We start from the raw sequence: 12,785 nt of genomic DNA, 5'->3' as shown, positions 1-12,785 counted from the left end.
ATATAATAAGTCAACCTGATATTCATCTTTCCTTGATGAATACTTGGAAAAGAAATGTCTAAGACAGTGTGGGAAAAGAGAATCCCTAAAACATCAACAGAAATTAGGAAACAAAGAAACCATTTACCAGAAAGAATCACAAAATCATCACTTTCGCAATGTGTAGAGTGATAGATTTATAATGAGAATATCAATGAACAAATTAAAATGACATAATGTAAATAGTATGTCTCATTGATTTTTACTTGTCTCAACCTAAAACTTGGAAGCACCTAAATTAAATGGTCAAGTCAATGGATTTTTTTAATCCTAAAAAACCAACTCTTGCATACAAATATGAGCCTAATAAATATTTGTTGCTGGACTGACAATGTACTAAGCAGAAAGAAGCAACCTAATCATGTAAGAGAACAACAGGATTTTATTAATCTACATATTCACCATCTCCAAAGAAGTTAAATATTATGCAAAAGGTTAACACCAAGAATTTAGCGTACCTATATGAAGAAAATATCTGAGTATGAGAAATTTAAAACATTACAATTATATACAAAATATGAATCTTACCTAAGATTTCAGAGTAAGTGTTAATCTTAACCTAAGAGTAAGGAGGGAAAAGAATTAGGCCAGAGATTTTGTCAACCCTAACCTTCTTCATACATTAGAGAATATACCAAAGAAAGAAAAGTATATGTAAGATGGTGAAAAAGGACTACAATAATCTAAATGATGTCTTCACAAACCACCAGATTTAGAAACCTTGTCTTCTACAGACTGTGACTTTTTTAACATATTACACAGTACTCTACTGTGTAGATAGATGTACAGAGTAGATAGTCTATCCACAGCAGCTAATTGGTTCTTGTAAAGGATACTCCTGCTTGGGCTTTACTTTATCTTTCAAAACTAAATTAGACGGTTTATCCTGTTCTTTTTCATACTCCTTGAAATCACTCTTGGTATATTTCCCACCTATTTATTAAAGAAAAAAGAAAAAAGACTTAGTAAGAAAACTCAACTAATTTATTGAAGAACAAAAACTAATTTGTAAGACATACAATATATCAGCTATTTTATAAGTGGCATATATATTGGCAGACAGAAAAAGGCTGAGAAGAAAACAAAAGAATAGTAATTCATTCTCCATTACTATTTTAAAATGAAATCAGATACCCATTTTGCTAAGTAGCTGTACATTGCCACCTAACGATGTGTGTGAGTATTACAACATCAAACTTGAAAATCCTCAATTACGAAGTGAATACATTCACTGGGAAATAACGCAGTATTTAAGTAGAGCCATTAACTCCATGAGAAATTTAGGTCCAAAGGAAACTGAGGGCTTGAGACAGGAGTCTGAGATCTGAGAGGCTTAGAAGTTTGGAATAAGTGAGGCTTTAAACTTCTCTGATCTGTCAAAAGAGACATGGACCAAAATCTCAACAGAGCACCAAGCAGATAGCACAACATCAGGAATGTACATAGATGTTCATTAAAGGGTGTGAAAAGGGAGTGTCCCTCCCAAGTGCCAAAAATGAAATCAACAATCCCTTCAGAAAAACAGGACCTACTGTTACGTCTTGACTGGCCTTCACTGGCAGGGCCAGGAAAAAGCATCCTATGCAGCCCCTCTACTCCCAAGTTGAAAAATATATGTACAAAATATACATACTTCCTTTTTTAAAAGAAAAAGCTATAAATATACATGAAACCTACATGGCAATAAAAATATGAAATAAGAGGAAATTCTAACATAAAGTAAATATATTTGTATGTATGTTCAAAGAATATATGTGGAAAATAATACAAGAACAGATAAGAGCGGTTACCTCTGGGAAGGGAAATTGGAAAGATGAGGGGCAAGAGTGGAAGGGAGAGTTTTTTATACCACCTTTTCAATTTTGTACCATATGACAACTAAAACAAACTTTGAAGAAAACTTAAGAGTTTTGCTCCTAGGAGAACCAAGCCACCACAACCACCAAAATCATTACTTTGCAAATATGCCGCGTTTGCAATGGGTAATTATAATTTTTAACGCAAAGATAGTGAATATATTCACCATCAGCTTAAATACACAAATATACACTCACACACACTCCCCTGGTACCCTAGATTCTTGTTATCAGCTACATGAAACCATAAATGGCAGAAGTTCCATCAATGAACATTTCTCCTAATAAACAGCACTAAGGCAAAGGAGGTACAGCACAAACACACACGCATGCACATACATCCACAGTGAACAGAAACAAAGGAAGCTGAACAACATACCTTTTCCTTTCCATTTAACCTTTGCAACAGACTGGCTAAAATCCACATGTATTCTTCTGTCATCTATAAGTACATTGTCCATTTTGAAGAACGCTTTCTCACAATCTTCTTCCTGATAGTAATTATAAAAACTCAAGCATAAATCTTCATGGGAAAGATTTCTGCAGCGAGAACAAATACTGAAAATACCACACGTGTTGTTATGAACACTAATTTTGAGTGTCTGTCACACCCCAGATGCTGCTGCAAGTTCTGCATCTATGGGCTCAGTTAACTCTGATAACAAGCGTATGAAGTACTACCTACCATTATTGCCATTTTCTTGAAGAGAACACATAGGTTTAGAAAGGTGCGGAAGTTGCCAAAGGTCAGCTGGCAAAGGGGAAAGCCACGACTTGAGCTGAGGCAGTGTGACTGTAGTGGACATACATACGTTTACAAACTGTGCTGTCCACGTCCCTTCACAAACCCTTTCATTCAAAACCCGAAAATACTCTGAAAGTTGAAAGCTGTTGTTATAAACTTGGTGTTAAAAATCCATTTGACAACAAAATTGGACCCAACAGAAGACCATGGCCTTGATTTATTCCACTTAGTGTCAATATGCATTAGTTTCAGTGCAGAAATATTCTCTGAATGATTAGAGTGCTGACCCAGAAGAGTATTATATAGTCCATAGACGTGTGTGTACATACACACACATACACACTTCACCTTTCTAAGTTCTGAAAAAACCTGAAATCAGAAACTTAGCTACTCCCAAGGGTGTGGATAATGGACTGTGGGCCAGAGATACCAAGGTCCGTGTTACATAAAGATTCTTCCTGTCAACAACTTCACAAACCCGGTATCTCCATTTCTGACATCTGAAGATTAGAAGTGATGCATTTTAACCCAGCACTGAACAAGTATCTCCTATATTCCTGGAAACATATTCTCTTTTTTTTTTTTTTTAAGATTTTTATTTATTTGACAAGAGAGAGATCACAAGTAGGCAGAGAGGCAGGCAGAGAGAGAGGGGGAAGCAGGCTTCCCGCTGAGCAGAGAGCCCAATGTGGGCCTTGATCCCAAGTTCCTGAGATCATGACCTGAGCTGAAGGCAGAGGCTTAACCCACTGAGCCACCCAGGCACTCTGGAAACATATTCTTTGGTGGTGTGCTCACAACTTACTGGAGACAGTTCAGAGAAGATTAAAAAAAAAAAAAAAAAAAAAACTAGTTATAATTTATTTATTTACCATGTATGTCAAGAGTTAAATGGATTATAAACTGCATAAAGATACAAACCAAGCTTTATTTATCTCTGTACTACATCATTTAGAACATCATCTGGCACATGATAAGCAATCAGCATATTTCTTTTTTTAAGTAACATTTACACCCAACATGGGGCTCAAACTCATGACCCAAGAGTCGCATGCTCTACTGACCAAGCCAGCCAGACATCCCAACAATCAATGCATGCTCGACGAATCTATATACTTGGACAGGCATAACTGCATCACTGCACCACTTCTCTAAAGAGAAAGTTCTCAGATACTTCACACTTATGTAGGCACCTGATTTATGACAAAGATGGCACTGCCAGGCTGTGTGGATAGGAAAACCTTTTTAATAAACTATGAGTCGCCTTGTTATCCAATGTAAGAAAAAATGAAATTTAATATGATACACATAACACTGAAAAATCAACTTACAGATCTAAATGGGAAAGATAATTTCACAGCAAACCTTCTAAAGGTAACACTGGAGAATATTCTCATGTCTGTGGGGTAGGCAAAGCTTTTAAAAACTAGCCGTAAGAAAAATATTGACAAACTGAACTAAAAATCAGAAATTTCTGCTTATCCAAAGCTGCTATTAAAAATGGTGAAAAGGCAAATCTATAGAGAAGATACTTGTAACACATACAATTAAAAAATAAGCTTATATCCAGAAAATGTAAACAATCCTTATAAATCAAGAAAAAGGCATCCAGTCAAAAAGTGGGGCGCCTGCTTTCTCCTCTCTCTGCCTGCCTCTCTGCCTACTTGTGATCTCTGTCTGTCAAATAAATAAATAAAATCTTTTTTTAAAAAAAAGAAAGATTAAAAAGAAAAAAAGAAAAAAGACATCCAGGGGCGCCTGGGTGGCTCAGTGAGTTAAAGCCTCTGCCTTCAGCACAGGTTATAATCCCAGAGTCCTGGGATCGAGCCCCGAATTGGGCTCTCTGCTCAGAGGGGAGCCTGCTTCCCGTCCTCTCTCTCTGCCTGCCTCTCTGACTACTTGTGATCTCTGTCTGTCAAATAAATAAATTAATAATAAAAAATAAAAAATTAAGAAAAAGGACATCCAAATGCAATAATCATATGAAAGGGGGCACAACAAGGGAAATGCAAAATAAAGCCATCATTAAGATACCACTACACACTCACTAGAATGGATAAAAATTTAAGACTGATCATACTAAGAACTGGTAAAGATACAAGATGACAGGAACTCTCATACATTGCTAATGGAAGTGAAAATTAGTATAACCACTTTGGAGAAAAAAAAAGTATAACCACTCTGAAAAACTGACTGAAATAATCTACTACACCCACAACTGTCCTATGACCTAGCAATTCACTCATAGGTACATACCCAACAGAAATGCATATATATGTACACCAAAACATATGAAAGAAATAGTTTACAGTAAAACCATTCATAATGACTCAAAACTACAAAGGACCCAAGTGTCCATAACAGCTGAATGGAAATCTAAATTGTTTTAGATTATAATAAAATAAAATACTATATGGCAACAAAAATCCATATACACACAATGAAATATCATGTCAATGGAAATTAACGAAAAAGGTTAATAAAAGCTACATGTAATCGGGGCACCTGGAGGGCTCAGTGGGTTAGAGGCTCTGCCTTTGGCTCGGGTCGTGATCCCAGGGTCCTGGGATCCGGCCCGCATCAGGCTCTCTCCTCGGAGGCGAGTCTGTTTCCCCCTCTCTCTCTCTCTGCCTGCCCCTCTGCCTACTTGTGATCTCTGTCTGTCAAATGAATAAATAAAATCTTAAAAAAAAAAAAAAAAGCTACATGTAACAATATATAAATCTTACAAATATAACACTTAAGCTAAAGATGCTGGAGACAAAAAACACGTACTGTGTTTACATTTATATCAAGTTTAAAATTAGACAAAACAGATCTATGATGTTAGAAGTAGCAGTGATATGGAGGGCCTCTGGAATTCTACTAAGTTTTTTTCTTCGAATCGCAGTGCCTGATATACAGAAGGTATTTGATAAATGTTCTGGAATAACTATCAGTTAGAAGGAACTTCAACTAGATACACATCAGTCCAATGCTGCTTAAAGAAATGACACAGCCTCTGATAGTGGCTAAAAGCAATAAGAACAGAGTCAGACTTTTCTAAATTCAAATCCCAGCTATGACATTCACTAGTGGCATGATTTTAATCAAGTCACATGACTACTATATGTTTCAGTTTACTTATTTGGAAAAGAAGGAAAGTACCTATCTCATCGAGTTGTGAGGGTTAAATGCAGGTCAAAAAGTGTAATGCCTGACTTAAAGAAAGTTATCTGAGTGACATAAGCCATCATTATTATTATAGATACTATTTAATCCAATATTCAAGTTGAATTTATAAGGAGGGTAATGCCTAGAAATAAGAGTTCTAAACAAACTGACAAACACCATAAAATAGGTGGTCAGTGACAGAGTTTGGGTTAATATCTAGAACTTTATACTCAGCCCTGTTCTCTATTACTCAATTATGGATCTACATAAACAATGCTGAAAAATCACTTATACAATGTGAAGGACTTCACCTAAAACTTTAAAGTTTCAAAGACACATAAACTCAGACTGCACCTGATCCTCATGTAAAGGTATACATATTAACACCCAAAGATGTTGAATTTACCCTCTATTTGAATATATAAAATTATCTTTCTTGGGTGCCTAGAGAAAGGTTAAACTAATTTTCTAATTTCAGAGACAATGGAGTTCTATAATTTTTCACATTTTAACGCTATATAAGAACAAAATAAATATAAACTTAAAGTATATATATTATGACCTACCTTTTCAAATTCAATAAAAGCATAACAGAGGGATTCTCCTGTCTTCCAATCCCGAATAACTTCACAACTGAAAAAGTTTGGAAAAAGTGACTTTTAAAGAAAAATCATTCACTTTTACTCTTCAAAAGTGAAGAACAAAATAAGCCAGTAATTAAAAGTCAAAGTTAGGGGGTGCCTAAGTGGCTCAGTCAAGCATCTGCCCTTGGCTCAGGTCATGATCCCAGGGTCCTGCTCAGTAGGGTGTCTGCTTCTCCCTCTGCCTCTCTTTCTTTCACACAAATAAATCAATCAACAAATAATCCTTTAAAAAATATATCCTCAAAAAATAACCTTTCATGGGGGCACTTGGGTGGCTCAGTTGGTTAAGTGACTGTGTTAGGCTCAGGTCATGATCCCAGGGTCCTGGGATCAAGTCCTGTATCCGGCTCCTAGCTCAGCAGGGAGCCTGCTTCTCCCTCTGCCCAGTGTTCCCCCTGCTCATTCTCTCTCCCTGACAAATAAATAAATAAAATCTTAAAAAAAAAACACAAAACCTCATAAAAAAAAGGTCAAACCATGGAACTATATTCCTCCAAATTTCTTCAATAACAATTAAAAGAAAATAGTTCACTGGTATAGTAACAAAATTATCTCAATTCTCCTCTAAATGCCCAATCTTGGCCTACAGTCCTCAATTTCTAATGCACTGAAGAAAGTATAAGATAAAATTATTTACTTCCCTGTGCCAAAAGTAAACCCCTGCTAAAAAACCCTTCAAGTCATAATTCACTTCTGGTCCAAATGTAGATGAATTATAGAATACCTAATGTTACTACAAAATAATGTAGGCACATTCATACATATATACATGTTTAATAAGTTTATGCTTTGTAGTTTTTGAATTTTAATATAAATCAAGCTTAAATTCCACCCTTAAGTATAGCTATTAGACTTCAATCAAGTAAAAGAGCCAATAAGATGGGAATTGAAAACCATGCAGCTTGTCCATTTTCTCACATATCGTAAGTCTCGTTTTATTTTATTTTTTTAAGATTTTATTTATTTATTTGACAAAGAGATGGAAAGTACAAGCAGGGGAAGCAGCAGGGAAAGGAAGAAGCAGCCTCCTGCTGAACAGATAGCCCGATGTCGGGCTCGATCCGAGAACCATGCAAGACCTGAGCCGAAGGCAGACATTTAACCAACTGAGCCACCCAGACGCCCCATAAGTCTCATTTTAAAAACATGAAATGAGGAGAACTGTTCCATTCACTTCTTGTTTTAAAGCAAAAATGTGTGTGTTGGAAGTGGGACAATCAATCAATTATGTGTGTGTGTATATATATGTACTTATGTATATATATTTGTATGTACACACATATACACATATACATACATATTTTTCTTCCCCACTGTAAAAAGATTTATCTGTAAAATCCATCACTACAAAATTCACAGATTCATCAAAAAATGTTCTTAGAAAATCACCAATACCTAGCTTTTCTAAAATCTCTAACTCTAGAGATTACCTTCTTATTGGTCCAAATCTTGAGAATATTATCTCCAGATCTTCATCAGTGGTCACCGGATTCAGTTTACACACAAACAGCACATTTTCTGGAGGTTTAATATCTGCATCAGGTAGGTCTCCCACCTAAATCATAAGTAAACAAAAATTTAAATCAATTCCTTTGTTGTTTCTTTTCTAAATACCCTATCTAGCCCAAAATGCTGATTTCTCTAAACAGCTAAATTTATATTAGAAATCTACTACAGAAAAAAATTTTTTTTTAATTTTAAAAATTAAAAAAAAAAAGAAATCTACTACAGGCTTAGTAAAAGAAATCTAAGTATGATTTCAAAATTTGAAATTACAGGGACACCTGGGTGGCTCAGTGGGTTAAAGCCTCTGCCTTTGGCTCGGGTCATGATCCCAGGGTCCTGAGCTTCCCCCTCTCTCTCTGCCCGCCTCTCTGCCTACTTGTGATCTCTGTCAAATAAATAAAATCTTTTAGGGGCACCTGGGTGGCTCAGTGGGTTGAGCCTCTGCCTTCAGCTCAGGTCATGATCCCAGGGTCCTGGGATCGAGCCCCACATCGGGCTCTCTGCTCAGCAGGAAGTCTGCTTCCTGCTCTCTCTCTCTCTGCCTGCCTCTCTGCCTACTTGTGATCTCTGTCAAATAAATAAATAAAATTTAAAAAAAAATTTTTTTTAATTGAAATTACAATGTTCCTGGTAGTAATATTAATAGCTAACACTTATCCACCTCTGACTTTGTATGAACAACATGTTTGGCACTTCATATACACTACCAACCAATTCTTAAAACAACCCATGGTTTCCATTTTAAAAATGAATAAAGTTAAATTCAAAAACATTAAATAACTTAAGGCCACATAGCAGTATGCAAGAGTTGGGATTTGAACCCAGATCTATCTGGCTTCAAAGTCCCAATTTTATCTCCTATTTTACTTTTTTCAAATATTTCTTCTATTAAAAAAAGAATTTATATAAAGTATATCTAAGTTAAGAAGCATGAAAATAAAAAACACCCATGATGCCAACAACTAGCTTAAGAACCAAAATGTCGGGGCGCCTGGGTGGCTCAGTGGGTTAAGCCTCTGCTTTCGGCTTGGGTCATGATCCCGGGGTTCTGGGATCGAGCCCTGCATTAGGCTCTTTGTTCAGCAGGAGCCTGCTTTCCTTCCTCTCTCTCTGCCTGCCTCTCTGCCTACTTGTGATCTCTGTCTGTCAAGGTACAAAAAAAAAAAAAAAAAAAAAGAACCAAAATGTCCCCTGATCCCACTGACTCTGCTTTTCTCTTTCTCCCCAGAATACCGAATGTCCTACTTTTCGGTTTTCTTTTTTAGACATTCCCCTGGATCTTCAGTTTTCCCACATAAGTATGTATCCCCAGCAATACAGTTTTAGTTTTGTTTTTAAACTTTTGAAAAATATTATTATCGTGACTCTAGACTTCTGCACTAGTAATGTCCCATTCTTTCATACTGTTGTTCGATATGAAACAGCAACAATTCCTGGACAGTGTTTCTAGCTTTTTACTCTTATCCTCATTATCATCTTCTACTTCAGCCAAACTGAAGTCAACTTCACAGACAACTACTGCACTGCACAGGGAATTCCACTGCCTACGGAAGAACCGTTGAGGGTGACTGTGGGAGAAAACCATGATGATGGAATTGGTTTCATCGTGGGAAAACTGTATTTCCCATGGATTTTTAGATAAGAAAACAATATTGTTTTATCCATATATTCAAAAACTCTCAGAGATAATTTCTGATAACATCATGTAAAATGTCTCCTCTTTAAAACACACTTTAAAAAAATTTTTTTTAAGATTTTATTTATTTATTTGACAGAGAGATAAGAGAGCACAAGTATATGAGCAGCAGGCAGAGGGAGAAGAAGAAGCAGCCTCTCCGCTGAGCTGGGAGCCCGATGTGGGACTCAATCTCAGGACCCTAGCATAATGACCTGAGCCTGAGGCAGCCACTTAACTGCCTGATCCACCAAGGCGCCCTAAAAAAAATTTGTTTTTAATCAGAAACAGTAATAAGCAACAGAGCCAGTATGATCTGCTCAGTGTTTCTGAAGCCAAAGACGATAATCTGGGGTACCTGGCTGACTCAGTCAGTAGAGCATACAACCCTTGGTATCGGGGTCATGAGTTCAAGTCCCATGTTGGGCGTAAAGCTTACTTTAAAAAAACCTTTTTTTAAAAGAGATAATAGGGACGCCTAGGTGGCTCAGTTGGTTGGGCAGCTGCCTTCGGCTCGGGTCATGATCCCAGCATCCTGGGATCAAGTCCCGCATGGGGCTCCTTGCTCGGCGGGGAGCCTGCTTCTCCCTCTGCCTCTGTCTACCTGTGCTCTCACTCTCTCTCTCTCTGATAAATAGATGAAATCTTTAAAAAAATAATAAATAATAAATAAATAAATTTAAAAAAGAGATAATAATCTATGTCCAATAAGCAATAACCCAGTATGTAAGGGAAAGAGCAAATCAGTAAAAATTCTGAAAAGCACCTAAAGGAAAAGCATCTAAAGGAAGCACAAAAGGAAAAACAAAAAAGGTTATTGAGTTAAAAAAGAATTAGCTACCCTACTTAGTCAAAAGTAACTTTAAAATACTATAAGGGGGGCACCTGGCTGGCTCAGTCAGTGGGACATGTAACTCCTGATATTGGAGTTCTAAGTTTGAGCCACACACTGGGTGTAGAGATTACTTAAAAATAAAACCTTAGGGATGCCTGCATGGCTCAGTCAGTTAAGCGTCCGACTTTTGATCTAAGCTCAGGTCTTGATCTCAGGGTCATGAGTTCAAGCCCCACATTAAAAATATAATAATGATAATAAAAATTTAAAAATAAAAACAGAAGATAGGGGGCACCTGTCTCACTCAGGTGGTAGACATATGACTCTCAATCTCACGGTCGTGAGTTCAAGTCTCATGGCTGGGCACAGAACTTACTTCAAAAAAGAAAATGGCAGTACCCAGCTGGTTTAGTCGGAGGAATATATGACTCTTGATCTTACAGTAATGAGTTCAAGCCCCAAGATTACTTATATAAACAAAACTTAAAAGGAAAAAAAAAGATGAAACCTATTAATACTGAATATCAAAACAACACAGGATCACCTATTAGAATGGCTAAAAATCCAAAACACTGACAACACCAAATGCTGACAAGGATGTTGATCAACAGGAACTCTCAATCAATTTTTTTTTAAAGATTTTAATTATTTTTCAGAGAGCGAGAGAGCACATGCACACAAGCAGTGGGAGTGGGAGGCAGGAAGAGAAGCAGGCTCCCTGCTGTACAAGAAGCCAGATGGGGGACTTAATCCCAGGACCTTTGGGATCATGACCTGAACCTAAGACAGATGCTTAGCCAACTGAGCCACCTAGGCATCCCTGGAACTCTCAATCATTACTAGTGGGAATACAAAACGGACAGCCAGTTTGGAAGACAAGCTTGGCAGTTTCTTAAAAAGATAAACAATCTTACCATAAATTCCAGTAATTGCACCTTTAGATATTTATCCAAATGAGTTAAAACATCTATCTATACAAAAACCTGCATACAAAAGTTTATTGCAGCTTTAGTCATACTTGCCAAAACTTGGAAGCAATCAAGACATTTTTTAATAGGTAAATGGATAAACAAACTGTGGTACATCCAAACAATGGAATACAATTTTGTGATCAAAAGAAATTAGCTATCAAGCCACAAAAAGACATGGAGGAAAGTTAAATGCATATGGCTAAGTGGAAGAAGTCAATCTTAAAAGGCTATATACTGTATGATTCCAACAGTATGACATTCTGGAAAACACACAAGTATGCAGACAATAAAAAGATCAGTGGGGGTTCCCGGGGGCTCAGTCGGTTAAGCATCTGCCTTCAGCTCAGATCACAATCCCGAGTCCTGGGATCAAGTATTGCATCAGGCTCCTTGCTCAGCAGGGAGACTGCTTCTGTCCTCTTGCCTCTGTCTCTCCCTGATAATCTTGTCCCCACTCCACCCCACCCCAAATGAATACATAAAATCTTTAAATAAACAAAAATAAAACAATACAAAACAAAAGATCAGTGGTGGGGCGCCTGGGTGGCTCAGTGGGTTAAGCCTCTGCCTTCAGCTCAGGTCATGATCCCAGGGTCCTGGGATCGAGCCCCACATCGGGCTCTCTGCTCAGCAGAGAGCCTGTTTCCCTTCCTTTCTCTCTGCCTGCCTCTCTGCTTACTTGTGATCTCTTGTCTGTCAAATAAATAAATAAAATCTTTAAAAAAAAAAAAAAGATCAGTGGTTGCCAGGGGTTCAGGCAGGGAGAGATGAATACACAGGGATTTTTAGGGCAGTGAAACTACGCTCTATGATACTATAATGGTAGATATATATCATTATACATTTCTCAAAACCCACAGAATGTATACAAAGAATAAAACTTAATGTAAATTATGGACTTTACTTAATAATATATCGATATTGGCTTACCAACTGTACCACACTAATGCAAGATGTTAATAAGAAAACTGTTGGGGAGGGGTAGAGAGCTACCCAGGAATTCTCTATACTTTCTGTTCAATTTTTTTTTATAAACCTAAAACAGTGGGGCACCTAGGTACCTTAGTAGGTTAATTAAGCATCTGCTTTCAGCTCAGGTCATGATCCCAGAGTCCCACAATTGAGCCCCATATCTGGCTCCCTGCTCAGCATGGAGTCTGCTTTTCCCTCTCCCTCCGTCCCTCCCCCTGCTCCTGTTCTCTCTCTCTCAAATAAATAAATAAAATATTTTAAATACATAAATAAATAAACCTAAAATAGCTCTAAAAAAAATAAAGTTTTATTTATTTATTTGACAGAGATCACAAGTAGGCAGAGAGGTAGGCAGAGAGAAAAAGGAGGAAGCAGGCTCCCTATGGAGC

The 12,785-nt window shown here is 37.1% G+C and overlaps 1 protein-coding gene across 2 annotated transcripts in view; it reads right to left on the bottom strand.

Annotated features, from left to right (window-relative positions):
• The window catches only part of PPIL4 (peptidylprolyl isomerase like 4), a 37,748-nt gene that overhangs the window by 14,165 nt on the left and 10,798 nt on the right, over nt 1–12,785 (bottom strand). For both annotated transcript variants that reach the window (XM_059177283.1, XM_059177284.1), the window contains 4 exons: nt 7,868–7,992; nt 6,360–6,426; nt 2,275–2,386; nt 876–972 (listed from right to left, as the gene is read on the bottom strand). In XM_059177283.1, the coding sequence (XP_059033266.1) occupies nt 876–972; nt 2,275–2,386; nt 6,360–6,426; nt 7,868–7,992 (401 nt within the window). The remainder of the gene's footprint in view (nt 1–875; nt 973–2,274; nt 2,387–6,359; nt 6,427–7,867; nt 7,993–12,785) is intronic.

Source organism: Mustela lutreola, chromosome 6 (genome assembly GCF_030435805.1).
Source record: "Mustela lutreola isolate mMusLut2 chromosome 6, mMusLut2.pri, whole genome shotgun sequence".
Lineage (NCBI taxonomy): Eukaryota > Metazoa > Chordata > Mammalia > Carnivora > Mustelidae > Mustela > Mustela lutreola.
Note: the sequence above shows the minus strand (reverse complement) of the source record. Positions and strands in the feature narration are given on the sequence as shown.